Consider the following 19521-nt stretch of genomic DNA (forward strand, 5'->3'; position numbering starts at 1 on the left):
TATCTTTACTTTCCATTCCTGTTTGGACATGTTAAATGAAACAACATATTTCTTGAATCCTACCGTCTCAATAACTGTTTATAATTTTTTTTTATATTGCCTACCATTCTACAACAGTTGGCGCAGAACTGCTGAAAATTCATTTTAAATGACTGATTCTAGCTCTGAAAGATTCCAAAAAGAGGCCAATTATTTCCGGTCCGGTACCGTCGCTCTGAGAGATTCAGCGGGCTACTGGCATTACACACCTGGCTAAAAGACTACTGTAGCTCTGTTGGTATTACTTTTATATTATATATTTTTGGAAACAGAAGATGCTCTATGGGAATGACGGAGTCCATCCAAATCTTGGCTCCTGGACTGTGTACCCGCATTTCAAGGCTGCGTTGAGACAATGACTTATCAGTGACCCAAGTCCTGCTCAGATAATCCCTACCATTGTGTTGTTGAGCTGTCGTAGTGCTGCTGCAAATGTACATTGTTCCAGGGGCGTTGGCAGTCATAACGTAAGTAACCTCATTTATGTCCCTCTAACTCCCCTAAATGCATATGTCAATCCTATAGCTATTGTATGCAGTAATCATGAACCTGAGTTATACTGTTAGCACTGATGTGGTTTGCCCTAATAGGAATTCCACTGTGTGCAGCTCACCTGCACTATCAGCTCAAACATAAATAACATTGTCATGTCTACCTCTGATAAGCGTCCCAGTAGAGCAATAAAAACAATAAAGAAACCCAGAAAAGTGCTAAAAATAGCCCACATTAACATATGTAGACTAAGAAACAAGGTTCATGAAATTGATAACTTGCTAGTAACAGATATGTACTGACTATCTCTGAAACTCACTTAGATAATATCTTTGATGATACAGTGGTAGCAATACATGGTTTCAACATCTTCAGAAGAGACAGGAATGCCAATGGTGGAGGTGTTGCTGTTTATGTTCAGAGTCATATTCCTGTAAAGCTTAGCTGTTGAAGTAATATGGCTTCAGTTTCACCTGCCTCACCTAAAGCCCATTTTTGTGGTAAGCTGCTATAGACCACCAAGTGCTAACAGTATCTGGATAATATGTGTGACATGCTTGATAATGTATGTGATATCAATAGAGAGGTATATTTTGCTCTAAATCTGCTCTGAAGCAGCATCCAAATCCATAGGATGTAGTGATCACAATATAGTTGCCATATCTAGGAAAACCAAAGTTCAAAAGGCTGGGCCTAATGTAGTGTATAAGAGGTCATATAATACGTTTTGTCGGGATTCCTATGTAGGAAATGTAAAGAATATTTGCTGGTCTGTGGTGTGTAATAAGGAGCAACCTGCACTTGACAGATTTATTAAATGTTTTATTCCAGTTACTAATAAGCTATTACAAAATTAAGATAATTACTGTTAAAACGATGAAATCCCTGTGTTTTCGATGATGAATTGAAAATTTTTATGGTTGAGAGGGATGAGGCAAAAGGAATGGCAAATAAGTCTGGCTTCACAGCCGATTGGCAAACATACTGCAAATTGAGAAATCATGTGACTAAACTGAACATAAAGAAGAAGAAACTTGACTATGAAACAAAGATAAATGATATGAAGAATGAGAGTAAAAAGCTTTGCGGCACCTTAAATTAAATTTTGGGCAAAAAGGCAAACTCAGCTCTATCATTTATTGAATCAGATGGCTCATTCATCCCAAAACCCACTGATATTGCCAACTACTTTAATGTTTTCATTGGCAAGATTAGCAAATTTAGGCATGACATGCCAACAACAAATTCTGAACCTATACATCCATGCATAACTGACCAAATTATGAAAGACAAGCATTGCAATTTAGAATTTTGTAAAGTGAGTGTGGAACAGGTGAAAAAATGATTGTTGTCTATCAACAATGACAAGCCACCTGGATTTGACAACTTAGATGAATGATAGTGAACTATATTGCCACTCCTATTGGCCATCTCTTCTATCTAAGCCTACAGGAACGTGTGTTCCCCCAGGCCCGGAGGGAAGAAAACGTTATTCCGCTACCCAAGAATAGCACGTACCCTTTACTGGCTCAAACAGCCAAGCAATCAGCCAATCAGCTTGTTACCAACCCTTAGTAAACTGTTGGGGAAAGTTTGACCAGATACAATGCTATTTCACAGTAAGCAAATTAACCACAGATTCTCAGCAGGCTCATAAGGAAGGGCATTCAACATGTACAGTGCCTTTGGAAATTATTCAGACCCCTTGACTTTTTCCACATTTTGTTACATTACAGCCTTATTCTAAAATTTATTAAATTGTGCGTTTTTTTCATCATCAATCTACACACAATACCCCATAATGACAAGATGTTCGATCGGGTTCAAGTCTGGGCTCTGGCTGGCCACTCAAGGACATTGAGTCTTGTCCTGAAGCCAGTCGTGCGTTGTCTTGGCTGTGTGCTTAGGGTTGTTGTACTGTTGGAAGGTGAACCTTCGCCCCAGTCTGAGGTCCTGAGCGCTCTGGAGCAGGTTTTCATGAAGGATCTCTCTGTACTTTGCTCTGTTCATTTTTGCCTCGATCCTGACTAGTCTCCCAGTCTCTTCCGCTGAAAAACATCCCCACAACATGATGCTGCCACCACTAGGGCTGTGGCGGTCACGAAATTTCGTCAGTCGGTAATTGACCGTTAATTAACATAAAAGTACAAATCAAAGCCTACAAACCATTTTAAAAAGTCTAATAAATCCATGTAATATAGCAGGATTTGGACAATACTTGTAGGAAAGCAAAGCAATTCTGGATCATTCATGTTCTGGGTTTCAGATAAATAGATGTGTGATTAATTTTTTTCTCCCCCTTTTCCGTCACAAAGTATAATGGATTTATACTATATTCCAGTTGGGGGCGGTATTGCAACATATTAGATGCCAACCGCCGTTAAACCCCACCGAAGAAGAAAAATAATAATGCAGAAGTGAAACTCCTTGCGGGTTTCTTTTGTTTGTGACCGGCATTCTGTCTTCGTGGACGAAGGCAGTGCCTAAAGGAATATCCAACGCTCATTCGACTGAAATATGCCTAAACTGCAGTCATTGCGTGATATTTTAAATTAGCATTTAAGGGTGGCTGCTGTGGAGAATTTAGGAGCCGTTGAGAAAATGGTAGCAGAGTACAAGGTCGGAGGAGAATGTTCTCGACTTTCTACAGCTGCCGCAGCATATTGTCTGGCTATGGTTAAAGTTGAACTAACAGCGTTTTAAGTGCTTTGCAGATATGAAACAGACAATCATATCAGTCAATATCAAATCTCCAGTTTATGCTCTAAATCCAACTTCATAGAAGGTTTTAAAAATAGGTTATATTTGACTCAATATTCTATTCTGTTGTCAGAATAGATGGATTCAGTTCAATGCATGATTCATATAATTCACCACTATAATTCACCAATTTCTTGGTAGTCCCAAAAATATTGGGACCTTTGAATGTTAAAGATGCAATATACATATTCTATTTTATTTGTCACATCCCTGGTCTGAACCTCTTGACTAGGTTAAGGTCACTACATTACCCCCTTCCATCTATAACAAGCTCCTCTTGTATACACGCGTCTCTGATGGCCTCACGGGCACCATCACTCTTCTGAGGCAATGTAGCGAATTCAGAGAGTAGCCTCGACCTGGTCTCGAACCAAGGTCCAGTCCTACTGTCAAGCTAATACCTTAATTAACCGTTACACCAAGAGGTGTTGCTAGGTGTTGGGTTAAGGTTGCTAGGTGTTGGGTTAAGGTTGCTAGGTGTTGGGTTAACTTCTCTGGGATAGGTGGGACGGTAGCGTCCCACTTGGCCAAAATCCAGAAGAAATGTAGCGCACCAAATTCAAATATATTACTATAAAAATCAATCTTTCATGAAATCACACATGAAAGACACCAAATTAAAGCTACACATGTTGTGAATCCAGCCAACATGTCTGATTTCAAAAAGGATTTACGGGGAAAGCACACCAAACAATTATGTTAGCTCAGTACATAGCCACAGAAAAACACAGCCATTTTCCCAGCAAAAGATAGTACTCACAAAAAGCAGAAATAAAGATAAAATTAATCACTAACCTTTGATGATCTTCATCAGATGACACTCATAGGACATCATGTTACACAATACATTTATGTTTTGTTCGATAATGTGCATATTTATATCTACAAATCTCGGTTTACATTGCCGCCATGTTCAGAAATGCCTCCAAAATATCCGTAGTAATTGCATAGAGCCACGTCAAATAACAGAAATACTCATCATAAACTTTGATGAAAGATACATGTTTTACACAGAATTAAAGATACACTTGTTCTTAATGCAATCGCATTAACCAGTTAGGCCAGTTGAGATCAAGTTCTCATTTACAACTGTGACCTGGCCAAGATAAAGCAAAGCAGTGCGACAAAAACAACAACACAGAGTTACACATAAACAAACGTACAGTCAATAACACAACAAGCATTTCTCCAAGAGTGTTTGCCATCAATTCTGACCCAATTCTACTCATTCATGAAATCTTACATTTGATCTTGTATAGAGCAATGCTGTACAGTTGACCCCTGATGAAGAATTGATTATCTCAGATCATTCTATGCTTATGATAACCAGTGTTTGTGTACATGTAGTTACAGTGGCATGTATTCATGGGTGCCAAGGGCAGCCAGGCTTCCCCCCAAAATTGACAGAGAAAAAAATACATACAATACATACAAAATATTGTTTTTCTTTCGTCTCTCTGTGTTTAATACATTTCCTTCGATTTGCAAGCGGCTTAATGTGTCTCACCGGAGAAATCATCCTAGTAAACAAAACAGCGTCCCTCTGTCTCAGTACGTGAAGCGTATCTATCTGATGCTGTCTGGTCAGAAAGAGTATGACATTGTTGCCTCCCGTAGCAATGAATGCAAGGGAAGCCAGCAAGCATTTGGCCTCCCTTCTTAAAAATAACAGCTAATCGGCGATGAGCTAAACTGAGTGAGCTCAGCTCTGAATGGTCCTGGCGCACCAAAAAAAGTGTTTAGGCAAGCCAGTTTGGATTTGGCTTCAGACCAATCACATCACAAGCCAAACGTCATTATTGACAGAAAAAAACTTGAATTGTTGCATCTCCTTGTGTTGTCGTCCTCTATTGGCTAGCTAAATTTGTTCCTTTCCTAAATTAGCCATTGATGGAGGTAGGGATTTGGACTTGTTGTTTAACTCTCATTATTTGTTCTGGCCAATGATTATAACGGCGATTCTGATCCAACCATAAATGTTTACATTGTGCCCCTGGGCTGAGAGGATGGAAGTTCAACATATAGCTAGATGTAGTGTGCTAATGTTAACTAGCTGGCCTGGTGCATTGTTGCCCTTGAAAGGTAGTTAGGCTAGCATTTTAGTAAGGTAGCCTAAGACAACAAAACCTAAAAGTGTGTACTGCATGACAGAGTGTTAAGAGCATTAGTCAACATGAAAGAGGAGGATGGTATTGGCTTTTCTCTGCAAGTAGGGTGAGTCAACATGTTTTTTCTACTTGCACGCACACACACAGAAATCAATATCATGGACAGCCACATCACATTTAGCTTACGTTGATTGGACTAAATCGTTTTTGTTTTCTTTTAGTTGTCACTGTAAGTGTAGTTGAAATGGTGCTGGAATAGTGCTGTTTTCTTTGTAACTTGCAGTAACACTGTGGTTCTAAATCAATAGTTGTTTAGTGGCCCGAAAATGTCTGAAACATTAACTTGCTTGACCATGCTGAAGGTCAGGTAACTGTTTGTAACATGCAATATTCTTTGAGGACTTCACCAAACAGAGGTTGCTCTTCGTTTTTTTTTTTAAACATAGGTGTGGTTGAATTTATTCTGCCACTGTGTCTTCTTATTGTCTTGGCCTTTATTTAGACCTATATATCACGGTCGCAACGCGTATGAACTAAAAGGTTATAGAGCAAACAACTCAATTATCACCACACATAGATTGTAATATGGCTTCTTTTTTTTCCTGGATTGGCTTCCCATGTGATTTTACCCACGCACCGCTACTGTGTAGTTCTCGTTTTCCTTTACTACTGGTCTGTAAACTGCTTTGCACAGTATTCAACTCCCATCTAGCTGGCGGCGCTGTTGTGTTTTTCTGGGATCGCCAGCCACTAGAACAAACGATGTTGTAAGATTCCTTGACTAGAACACGGAAGTAAGATTAGAAACGAGTTTGTTTTGGCAATAATTTAGTGGAGTAAAAATAAGACATACTGACTGAACTGAATAGACGACCCAACTCTCATTCGACTGAAATGTCTAAACTACAGTTGTTGCGTTTGTTTTTAAATGAGCGCTTAACGGCGGCTGCTGTGGAGATTTTCGGGGCAGTTGAGAAAACGGTAGAGGAGTACCAGGAGGAGAATGATCGGCTACGGAGACTGCTGCGGAATCGAATCACACCGGAGATAAAACTATGTAGAATAGGTTAGTATGTAGATCTACTGATAGCTAGCTGTAGTTGAACGCCTGGTTTTGCAATAGCGATGGAATTTAAGCTTACGAGTGTTTTTAAGATGCATCGTTCCTATAAGGTTTCTACTAGTTACCACAGCCACAAAGTCAAAATTGGCTATATCGTAAAAATTCATGAAAACCAACATTTAATTTTTGGTCTTCATTTAATGTTAGGCATAAGGTTAGCACTGTGGTTAAGGTTAGGTTTAAAATAACGTTTTAAGAAGAGAAATGGAAGAAATGGGCGGGGTTTATGACTTTGTGGATGTGGTAACTTGTGACAACCTTCCTAAAACGGCCGAAGATGTCACATACGTTTCCAAAAACACCAAGCAGAGAGAACATTCACTAGTGCGTCGTTGGAGTGCGTGTCGATAGAACTACATATAGGATCGAAAGAAAGTCAGCCCTGCTCTCAGACCAGCTTTCTCTATTCAAATCTTACTTTAATGTTTAATTGTTTCACAATACTGACGACGGATCAGATCAGCTCCTAGAGAGATATTACCGCCTAGAGCAGAGTGGGGTAAACGGAGCCGCCCTTGTTTACAGGTTACATGAAGCTTGTCTCTAAACCGAAGTTGATAATTGGAAAATTATATATTACATCAGTTAGGGTCTCTATGGGTTTCAATATGAGGTCTTAAACCTGGCATGAAAGTGGACCCTTGTAGCTGTGTGGGCTAATATAGAGGGGGCTCGATTAATCTGGCCCGGGGTATCCCCGGCCTGTCACGTCATCGTGCGAAAGCGGGGAGGGAAGAGTGACCTCAAATTCGAACAGTAATCTGGACCATTGTGACATCTTGTCAACGAGGCAGCATGGTAGGGTACTAGGGTGTAACTAGACCCCCTAAGACAATGTCTAATTGCTGACACAAAAAAAGCAATGTTTGGGGGGGATAGTATGTGGATGAAGGTCACGCTTAGGTGAATAAACTATTAAGGGAAATAAATGGCTACGGTTACGGTTGACACTTTTTTTAGTTACACCCCCCCTTCAAATGAGTGGTGCTTTACAAAAAATAAGAAATATCACATTTACATGGTCACAAATAAAGCTATCCCCAGTCAAATTGGAGCACAACTCATGGGCCCACCTCCTGCACTGCTCACACCTAATCCAGTCCCCACCTGTGACTGAAAACGGGCAGAGGTGCCAATTGAAAAGCTCTCTCTTAAAAACATAGCTAGCTAGTGGAAACATTTCAACTGCAATTAAGTTACATTATCTTTTTACTGTATTTTACCTCAGACGATCTGGTAGTAAGTTTGCTAGCTAACTATCTGGCTAGCATTTACTGCTAGTGAAGTTGCTAGCTAGCAAGTTAGCATACACTGGTCATTGTCTAGATGACAGGTAGAAACACATTCATAACCATAAAGAGGTAACTAGTCCCTGGGGAGGGGGGGGGGGGGTTGCCCCAAACACACTCATCCAACATATTACTATTTTACTCAAAAATGATCTAACATTTTCTCTCTAAACAAGTGGATTATTTATCTTAAGGGTTTCCTACTTGTATATTTAAAAAACAATTATAGATCAAACTTCATTGGAATATGTCTACAACTTTTTCAAAGTGTCAAAAAACTAGGTCAACTTACCACAAAATTGTTTTGTTAAAATATCTCCAAATGCTGTGATTACACAGAGGATTTTTTTTGGAACTAGGCCTAATCAATCAATAACAGAAATCTGGAAGAAGCCTTAGACTCTATTCCCGACCTTCCACTGTAGGCTTACGCAGCACAGCCATTGGTTAAGCAGCACACAGTAAAACTGTTTTTATCAGCAAGAGCAGAGCAGGCCGGGGCTCAGGGTGGGAATATCCATTGTAAGGCTGTAATGCAGCCTCGTTTTTATTTACAACCTGGTTGTCTGCTTTCCTACAGACACTGGGATACAAATGTACCTTTCAGCAGGATAATAACCTAAAACACAAGGCCAAATATACACTGGAGTTGCTTACCAAGACTGTATTGAATGTACCTGAGTGGCATAAGTTACTGTTTTCACTTAGATCGGCTTGAAAATCTATGTCAAGACTTGAAAATGGCTGTCTAGCAATGAGCAACAACCAACTTGACAGAACTTAATTTTTTTGAAATATTGTAATATTTTGAACTATTGTTCAATCCATGTGTGCAAAGCTCTTAGACTTACCCAGAAAGACTCACAGCTGTAATCGACTCCAAAGGAGATTCTAACAGGTATTGACTCATGTACATTAGATACATTTCTGTATATATTAACAAACATTTCGAAAAACATGTTTTCACATTGTCATTATGGCGTATTGTGTGTATGTGTGTGATGGCGTATTGTGTGTGTGATGGCGTATGGTGTGTGTGATGGCGTATTGTGTGTAGATGACACTATTCAAATCAAATTTATTTATAAAGCCCTTCTTACATCAGCTGATATCTTAAAGTGCTGTACAGAAAGCCAGCCTAAAACCCCAAACAGCAAGCAATGCAGGTGTAGAAGCACAGTGTCTAGGAAAAACTCCCTAGAAAGGCCAGAACATCAATGCGAGCTGTGGCAAGAAGGTTTGCTGTGTCTGTCAGCGTAGTATCCAGAGCATGGAGGCGCTACCAGGAGACAGACCAGTACATCAGGAGACGTGGAGGAGGCCGTAGGAGGGCAACAACCCAGCAGCAGGACCGCTACCTCCGCCTTTGTGCAAGTAGGAGCACTGCCAGAGCCCTACAAAATGACCTCCAGCAGGCCACAAATGTGCAGCAAACCTTCTTGCCACAGCTCGCATTGATGTGCCATCCTGGATGAGCTGCACTACCTGAGCCACTTGTGTGGGTTGTAGACTCCGTCTCATGCTACCACTAGAGTGAGAGCACCGCCAGCATTCAAAAATGACCAAAACATCAGCCAGGAAGCATAGGAACTGAGAAGTGGTCTGTGGTCACCACCTGCAGAATCACTCCTTTATTGGGGGTGTCTTGCTAATTGCCTATAATTTCCACCTTTTGTCTATTCCATTTGCACAACAGCATGTGAAATTTATTGTCAATCAGTGTTGCTTCCTAAGTGGACAGTTTGATTTCACAGAAGTGTGATTGACTTGGAGTTACATTGTGTTGTTTAAGTGTTCCCTTTATTTTTTTGAGCAGTGTATATAGTGAAAACAATAGTGGTCCTAAAACGGAACCTTGAGGAACACTGAAATTTATAGTTGATTTGTCAGAGGACAAACCATCCACAGAGACAAACTGATATCTTTCCGACAGATAAGATCTAAACCAGGCCAGAACTTGTCCGTGTAGACTAATTTGGGTTTCCAATCTCTCCAAAAGAATGTCCATACTGTCTCTACACACCACCATATGCATACTGTATATAGTTTCACTGAGTCTACAAAACATTAGGAACACCTTGCAATATTGAGTTGTACCCCCCCCCCCCCCCCCCCTTGCCTTCAGAACAGTCTCAATTCGTCAGGACATGGGCTCTACAAAGTGTCTAAAGAGTTCCACAGGGATGCTGGCCCATGTTGGCTCCAATGCTTCCCACAGTTGTGTCAAATTGGCTTTATCCTTTGGGTGGTGGACTATTCTTCATACACACAGGAAACTGTTGAGTGTGAAAAAAAACAGCAGTGTTGCAGTTCTTGACGCACTCAAACCGGTGCGCCTGGCACCTACTACCACCTACTACCATACCCTGTTCAAAGGCACTTCAATATGTTGTCTTGCCCATTCACCCTCTGAATGGCACACATACACAATCCATGTCTCAATAGCCTCAAGGCTTAAAAATCCTTCTTTAACCTGGCTCCTCTCCTCAATATTAGGAAGGTGTTCTTAATGTTTTGAATACTCAGTTTATTTATCTGCTGGTGATTTGTCTATCTGGTAAAAAATCACTAATACAGGTCCCCTCCTCCCTCTGGTGGTATGGATAACCTTGTAATTATGTCTCCAGAGAAACCTGGAGTCAAATGAAGGTCCTATTTCTCACATTACTATAGGCGGAATTAGATGTTTTGGCTGGGGTCAAAATGACTCCAATGGACCTTTATTTTTTTACAAAGTCCATATTGATACAGAAACATGAAACAATAATTAAGATTCATGAAGAACAAGTTGATTGACAAAGTCATGAAACATTTGAAGAATTGAATAAACCATTGGACTATGATAAAAAATATTCCTCAAGGTTAAAAGAATAGCCACTATTACCACATTAACTGGGCATGATTAAATAGTTGTCTTTGTCATAAAAAACGGATTGAAATGGGATATAGGCAGGGGCATAACTTAGCCCAGCTGCAGACAGGAAGTAGAACGAAGAGAGTGGGCGCAAACTAGGATTGCACATTTTGGGGAATATACAGAGAAAACTTTCCATGTGAATTAACGGGAAATAGATTTCCAAATAATATTATTACCATTTAAATGTAGATGTTTTTTGCATTGGATATATTTATCATATCATATGGAGACAGAAAAATAAACCTTTTACCTTTTCATAAATAGACATAATTGCAAATGATTAAATCCTTCCAATAGCAATAAATAAAAACTTTATTTTTTATTTTTTAGAATTTAACTTTAATTAAATGAGTTGACTCTTCACATGGGATGATTTCACTGAACAACAAAAGAAAGGGAATATTGAATGATACATCACGTCTCCCAAAAACGTTTTCAACATACATCTGTAAAATGATAGTCTAGAAACTAAAGCTTTGATTGTCTTCCTCTCAGGCTTCCATGTCTTCTCCCTGGACTTCCTCAATGTCCACCTCTTGAACATCAGACTCTGAGGCCCCATCTTCACTGTCACTTTCCAACCTAGTTGAGGATGGCTCGTTGTCAGGCTCAAAAAGCCTCAAATTTGCCCGGATGGCCACCAATTTTTCAACCCTTGTATTGGTCAGCCTGTTGCGTGCTTTGGTGTGTGTGTCCGCACACAAGGACCAATTGCACTCTGATGTTGGTGGGATTTGGAGGATGATGTTGGCAACAGGGGAAAGAGCCTCAGATCCACAAAGTCCCTTCCACCAGGTGGCTGATGAGATATGTTGGCACGACTGCCATATTGCATCTCCATCCCAAAGCCCTTGCTTGAAAGTGTACGTCGCCAGACTGCCAAGAACCTTGCCCTCATCCAGGCCAAGGTGGCGAGACACGGTAGTGATGACACCATAGGCCTTGTTGATTTCAGCACCAGACAGGATGCTCTTGCCAGCATACTTGGGGTCCAACAACTTCAGGCAGAAGTCTTCACGCCTTTTCATGTATTTCAGAACTGCAGTTTCCTCTGCTTAGAGCAACAGTGCAGTGGGCAGGGCAGTACGGATTTCTTCTCTTACATCTGCAAGCAGAGTCTGAACATCAGACAGGATGGCATTGTCTCCCTCAATCCATGCAATGGCTACTGCTATAGGTTTCAGGAGTTTCAGGCTGCTTACCACTCTCTCCCAAAATTCATCATCCAGGAGGATCCTCTTGATGGAGCGGCCCATATCGGCAGACTATGATATGGGCATTTCTTGGAGAGACTCCTTCCCCTCCAGGAGACTGTCAAACATGATGACAACACCACCCCAACGGGTGTTGCTGGGCAGCATCAATGTGGTGCTCTTATTCTTCTCACTTTGCTTGGTGAGGTAGATTGCTGCTATAACCTGATGACCCTTCACATACCAGACCATTTCCTTGGCTCTCTTCAATGCTTGAGCAGCACAGCCAATGATTTGATGTGAGGGTAGGACTCCTCCACTTTAGACCAAGCAGCCTTCATGTTCGCAGCATTGTCTGTCACCAGTGCAAATACCTTCTGTGGTCCAAGGTCATTGACGGCCTTCAGCTCATCTGCAATGTAGAGACCGGTGTGTCTGTTGTTCCTTGTGTCTGTGCTCTTGTAGAATACTGGTTTAGGGGTGGAGATGATGTAGTTAATTATTCCTTGCCCACGAACATTCAACCACCCATCAGAGATTATTGCAATACAGTCTGCTTTCCCTATGATTTGTTTGACCTTCACTTGAACTCTGAACTCTGCATCCAGCAAATTAGTAGATAAAGCATGTCTGGTTGGAGGGGTGTATGCTGGGTGAAGAAGATTCAGAAATCTCTTCCAATACACATTGCCTGTGAGCATCAGAGGTGAACCAGTTGCATACACAGCTCAAGCAAGACATTCATCAGCATTTCTCTGACTACGTTCCTCCATTGAGTCAAAAAAACTTCTGATTCCAGGAGGACCATGAGCTGTTGCTATCGATAAGGTGTCTGATTCATAATTTTCACCTCGAATGGAAGTAGAGGGACTTTTGTCAGAAGTTGCTTGTTGTGAGCGCTGGGGAACTTTATGCACTTGGCCAGATGATTCTACATCTTTGTTGCATTCTTCACATATGATTTGGCACAGTATTTGCAAATGTACACAGCTTTTCCATCTACATTAGCTGCAGTGAAATGTCTCCACACATTAGATAGTGCCTGTGCCATTTTCCTGTAAAGATGAGGAAAAAAGGAGTAATTTTTTTTCCATGTATAGGTAAATACAGATACATGTTTTAAAATGAAACATGTATGGCTCAAGCAAGCTAAAACCCACATGGTAGCAAAAGCTAACTAGCAGAAATTGTTAAAAAGTTAGAAATGACTTAAACACACTTTGCTGTAGGCTACTATTTCCTAGTTAACAAAAAATTATGTATGTCATATAAAATATATTCACCCCATCCAGTATTGTAGTCAAAACTTACCAGAAAGCACGTAGTCCTTGGCTCAGACAGTGTAGTAGTGTGGGCTCAATAGCATCTCATTAGTGTGCAAGATCTTGAGAATCAGCTGTACATGTGATAGAAGAATGCACTGTGCATGCAGAGGGTTGCAATTCCATTGAATTGGGGATTGTTTAACCAAAATATGCCACAAGATCTAGAATTGCCTTGTGTATCCCACAAAAAAAGGTTCACTGTTATAAGCTAACTTTTTTGATGAAATTAAGCAAAATTCCCCAAATTCCCGGGCTTAACTCCCCATGGAAAATTTCCGGAAAGTTTCTGACCCTTTGCAACCCTAGTGTAAACATTAACATCCATGTCTGGTTTTGGTTTGGAGGAGGGGAGAGGGGTGTGTTAGCATCTAATAATTAATTATTTCCTGGGCACCACTCGGCAATAAAAACTACACTTTCCTTATCAGAAACGTCCATCAACCACAGATATACCCTCCAACGGGGGAAAAGCGTTGCCAAACAGGCACAGACACCCGGATGGTAAATAGAATACAGTCTCTGTCTAGAAGCTGGCCCTAGCTATCTGCTAGGCTGTATAGAATACAGTCTCTGTCTAGAAGCTGGCCCTCGCTATCTGCTTGGCTATATAGAATACAGTCTCTGTCTAGAAGCTGGCACCTAGCTATCTGCTTGGCTATATAGAATACAGTCTCTGTCTAGAAGCTGGCCCTCGCTATCTGCTTGGCTGTATAGAATACAGTCTCTGTCTAGAAGCTGGCCCTAGCTATCTGCTAGGCTGTATAGAATACAGTCTCTGTCTAGAAGCTGGCCCTCGCTATCTGCTTGGCTATATAGAATACAGTCTCTGTCTAGAAGCTGGCCCTCGCTATCTGCTTGGCTGTATAGAATACAGTCTCTGTCTAGAAGATGGCCCTAGCTATCTGCTAGGCTGTATAGAATACAGTCTCTGTCTAGAAGATGGCCCTAGCTATCTGCTAGGCTGTATAGAATACAGTCTCTGTCTAGAAGCTGGCCCTAGCTATCTGCTAGGCTGTATAGCTCTTATAAATGTATAGTTCAAATGTATGATTCAAGTGTTCTATTTAATTATGTGGTATATACAGTGCCTTCACCCATCTACACACAATGAAAACATGTTTTTAGATTATTATTATTTTTTAATTGAAAATGAAACACATTTACATAAGTATTCACACCCCTGAGTCAATACATGTTAGGACCACCTTTGGAGGCGATTACAGCTGAGAGGCTTTCTGGGTAAGTCTCTAAGAGCTTTGCACACCTGGATTGTACAATATTTGCACATTATTTTTTTTTTTAAGTATTCAAACTCTATAAATTTGATAGTTGCTAGACAGCCATTTTCAAGTCTTGCCACAGATTTGCAAGTGTTTCAGGTTATTGTCCTGCTGTAAGGTGCATTCGTCTCTCAGTGTATTCGTCTCTCAGTGTCTGGTTGAAAGCAGACTGAACCAGGTTTTCCTCTAGGATTTTGCCTGTGCTTAGCTCTATTACATTTATTTTTATCCTAAAAAACTCCCTAGTCCTTGCTGATGACAAGCATACCCATAACATGATGCCACCACCACCGTGCTTGAAAATATGAAGAGTGATGTGTTGTGTTGGATTTGCTCCAAACATAACGCTTTATATTCAGGACATAAAGTTCATTTCTATGCCTCATTTTTTGCAGTTTTACTTTAGTGCCTTATTGAAAACGGGATGCATGTTTCTGAATATTTGTATTCTGTACAGGCTTTCTTCTTTTCACTCTGTCAATTATGTTAGTATTGTGGAGTAGCTACAGTGCTGTTGATCCATCCTCAGTTTTTTCCTATCACAGCCATTAAAATCTGTAGCTGTTTTAAAGTCACCATTGGCCTCATGGTTAAATCCCTAAGTGGTTTCCTTCCTCTCCGGCAACTGAGTTAGGAAGGACGCCTGTATCTTTGTAGTGACTGGGTGTATTGATACACCATCCAAAGTGTAATTAATAAATTCACCATGCTGAAAGGGATATTCAATATCTGCTTTTTAAAATGTTTTACTCATCTACCAATAGGTGCCCTTCTTTGCTTAGCTTTGGAAAACCTCCCTGGTCTTTGTGGTTGAATCAGTGTTTGAAATTCACTGCTCGACTGAGGGACCTTACAGATAATTGTATGTGTGGGGCACAGAGATGAGGTAGTCATTTAAGAATCATGTTAAACACTATTACTGCACAAAGGGAGTCCATGCAACTTTTGTGACTTGTGAAGCACATCTTTACTCCTGAACCTATTTAGTTTTGCCGTAACAAAGGGGTTGCATACTTATCGATATTTCAGCTTTTCAATTCTAATTAATTTGTTTAAAAACATCCACTTTGACATTATGGGGTATTGTGTGCCACACAAAATCTAAATTTAATCCATTTTAAATTCCGGCTGTAACACAACAACATTTTTGGGAAAAGAAGGGGTGTGAATACTTTCTGAAGGCACTTCAGATAACCTCTGCTCCTCCTCTCCTTCCCTCCAGACTCCCTGCAGCTCTCTGTCTCTGAAGAGGAGGTTACCCCTGAGCAGCAGCACTGTGAGCAGGAGTGGAGCCCCAGCCTGGGGCAGGAGGACCCAGAGCCCACACTGATTATAGACGAAGAGGAGGAACTCAGGACCAGTCAGGAGGAAGAACAGCTTCAAGGGCTGGAGCCTGATATAGAATTCATATTCACTCCTTCCTGTGTGAAAAGTGAATGTGATCAGGAGGACCCACTTTGGTCCTTGACTCTTCCCCAAACCCAGACTGTGGAGAACAGAGAGAGTCACTCTAAACCAGTGCATCTCAAAGCTTTTGGCACTGTGACCCACTTAAAGGGTCTCGACATTCCCTGTGACCTTCCATATAATCGTAACAATGCCTCCAGCCACAGCTCAGCCGTAAGCAGCGACCCAGTAGGGCTTGACATCAGACCACCATTTGATCCCAACGCACCAATGGGGGAACCCTGCATCTGCCCCTTTTGTGGCAAGACCTTCAAACAAAAGGGAAATCTGTCCATGCACATGAAGATTCACACAGGGGAGAAACCTTTCAGCTGCGGTGACTGTGGGAAACGCTTCAATCGCAAGGAGCACTTAACCAGACATATACGCATTCACAGAGGAGAGAAACCATTCAGCTGTCATTTTTGCTGTAAAAGCTTCAATCAGAAAGGGGACCTAAGGAGACACATACTGACTCACACAGGAGAGAAACCATTTAGCTGTGGTGACTGCGGTAAAGGCTTCATTCGCAAGGAACACCTAATTGCACATATACGGACTCACACAGGAGAAGTGTCGGTGTCAAGCAGAGCCTAACCATGCATAAACTGGCAAATAGATCTCTGATGGATTTACTGTCGTAAAACATTGTATGTAAATAAAGTTTGATTTGAATGATGAGGTAATGATCAAACTAGGGGTGCACCGATATGAGATTTTTGGCCGATACCGATAACCGATATTACATTTTTTTGCGGACTTTTAAGCATTCTAGTACAGTTAAAGAGTTAACACACACACATACACATGACTCAGTGGTCTAAGGCACTGCATCTCTGTGCAAGAGGCGTCACTACAGTCCCCGGTTCGAATCCAGGTTGTATCACATCCGGCCGTGATTGGGAGTCCCATAGAGCGGTGCACAATTGGCCCAGCGTCATCCTGGTTTGGCCGGGGTAGGCCGTCATTGTGAATAAGAATTTGTTCTTAACTGACTTGCCTAGTTAAATATAGGTTACACACCACACTGACCAAAAAGTTATTTTGTTAGCATTTACGTATGTCCCCATTACCAGTAAAACATAATCAAAACCTATTTCTTTCACTTACTTGCTGTGCTGTTTCGTTAATTTGTTCAGTAGTTTCATTCTCAACCAGAATTTCATCATACATGTATTACGTATTATTATGTATACATGGTTATGAGAATGAAACTACTGAAGTGTAGTTTCAGCTGTCTGTCCGTGGCCTCTCTTCCTCGGTGCGCAATGTCACTGTGTCTGTTTCCATCTTGTCCAGCTGTGTCTAACATTTCATGTAAACCCTGTTTCTTTGTCTGCATCGAGGTAGCGGTCCTTGTACCTAGCATCGAGCATGGTGGCGACACAGTAAAGAGGCTCAGAGAGAATGCCACCGAATCCCTTGTTCACAGCCTCTAGTAGAGTTTTAACCCCACGGTCTGTGTTGGCAGTTTTGTTGAGCGTTTAAATGCCATGACAGAGGGTATCACGTCTGCTGCAGACGCAGTTGATGAGCTTATTTCTCCAGTCAGTTGTTCCAATGGAGCTAGAAGTGTGTTCATGTTTCCAAGTTTCAAACATGTTCTCAAATGCCATTGAAATGGCAGCAGCAGTATGACAACCAGCACATTCTTGAGGTAGCAATACGGCTTTTCTCAGGACGAAATCCTCGTGGACCCACTGTGCTGTCAGTCTCAGCAGGCTCATGGGGCTGACATCGCTGGTCCAAATGTCAGTCGTGAAGCTAAAAGCAGTGACGCTCATAGATGTACGTTTCAACAATACTGTGTAACTCCGGTAGGGCAACATCTGAAAAATAGTGTGTACCCGGGGCTCGACCAGTCGGCGAAAGCCAACATCATCCACGACAGAGGACGGTTGATTGTCAAAGGCAATGAATTCCATTATCTTGGCGTTAATGGATTTCACCTTTGAGTTGTCTCGCTGAAATGTTCTTACTCTTTCAAATGACTGCTGGACTTCAACTTGTTTAGTTGTTGGAAGTGTGTGTTTAGTATTTTTCTGGTTTTGTTTTTGGTGTAGCGCTGTATTTTTCGTGGCGTCATTATATCATCTACCTACGTTATATAGGTATGCACGTCAGCTTTGACATCGGTTTTACACACCGGCGTTAAACTAGACATCGGGCCGATGTTGGCATTTTCAGCTAATATTGGCCGATTCCGATATGCTCACCGATTATATCGTGCACCCCTAGATAAAACAGTACAGAGTATTGTAGAAAATTCACAGTTCTGCTGTACAAAGTCTGTTTAATTTTTCCCTTCATTAGAAACATGAATATCTGGTTGTTGGATTTGAAATGTCTCTCAAGGTGATGACATAATGGTCTCTAAGGTGATGACATAATGGTCTCTCAAGGTGATGACATAATGGCCGGGCTGTTGTAATTGATACATTAAATTAAATAAATTCCATTTGTCCAAGAGTATTTCTCATAAATTCATAAAATAATTGATTATCTCAGATCATCCTATAGTTATGATAACCAATGTTTGTCAACATGTAGTCATTGTTTCCTTTTCCTACTGGCCTGTAGGCTGCCTTGCACAGTAGTAAATCCCCATCCAGCTGGCTACGCTATTTTGCGTTTCTGGGCTCGTCACCCACTGACTAGAACCAATAAGCTTTCTAAAATTCATTGACCAAAACACAGCTTGTGTTGAGTAAATAAAGACCCACTGACTGACCAGTAGGCTACCCAACTCTCATTCGACGCAAAATGGCTAAACCTACAATTGTTGCCTGTGTTTATTAAATGAGCGTTTATCAGCGGCTGTTGTGGAGATTTTTGGGGCAGTTGAGAAAACGGTAGTGGAGTACCAGGAGGAGAACGATCGGCTACGGAGACTTCTGCAGAGGACATCGGAGATAAAACTATGTAGAATAGGTACGTATGTTGATACTGATACCTAGCTATAGTTCTACTCAATAAACTGTTTAGGCAAGCAGTGATCACCATTTTTAAAGAAGAGTTTAATGTAAATTCACCATACATGTTTAAAAAGTTGTCTGTCACAAAAACCTTTGCCCTTCTGACTTCAATGTGTTTCATTGGAGACATTGAATCTTGTTTTTGTTTAGCTGAGGAAATTTTGTCTAAGTATAAAACGGTCTATCTAAAAACAATTTATCCTTGATGGCTATACGGTTTTGGAAACCTCAACACTCAACTTAATTATCATCCCAAAATAACTTTCTCAATACAAAAGATTCGAGCCAACGTTTTAATTCCCTCCCTTTCTTCCATTAGCTCAGAAAGTAGCATAGTTCAGGACAGGGTTGCCAGGTTAAGTAAACATTTTTTGCCAAATGACGACTGAAAACCCGCCCAAAAGGCTTACAAACTAGCCTCAATTTTTTTCACATAACATTGTCGAGCCAAATAAGAAGGAATATCGTAGTAACGACGTTAAATGCAAAATTCGGTTTTCCTCAAAATAGTTATTGGGAGCTATGTCATGATGTAATAAAGGAATTTGAATGTGGCAAGAGAAATTATAAATCG

General features: G+C 41.0%; 1 protein-coding gene across 1 annotated transcript in view; it reads left to right on the forward strand.

Annotated features, from left to right (window-relative positions):
- Window positions 1-6140: 6140 nt before the first annotated feature.
- The window catches only part of LOC139561603 (zinc finger protein 665-like), a 37648-nt gene continuing 24267 nt past the window's right edge, over window positions 6141-19521 (forward strand). Inside the window, exons 1-2 of the mRNA XM_071378824.1 lie at window positions 6141-6465; window positions 15749-16566. Of these exons, the coding sequence (XP_071234925.1) occupies window positions 6294-6465; window positions 15749-16566 (990 nt within the window). The 5' untranslated portion in view covers window positions 6141-6293. The remainder of the gene's footprint in view (window positions 6466-15748; window positions 16567-19521) is intronic.

The sequence above is a fragment of the Salvelinus alpinus genome, chromosome 31 (genome assembly GCF_045679555.1).
Source record: "Salvelinus alpinus chromosome 31, SLU_Salpinus.1, whole genome shotgun sequence".
In the NCBI taxonomy this organism is placed as follows: domain Eukaryota; kingdom Metazoa; phylum Chordata; class Actinopteri; order Salmoniformes; family Salmonidae; genus Salvelinus; species Salvelinus alpinus.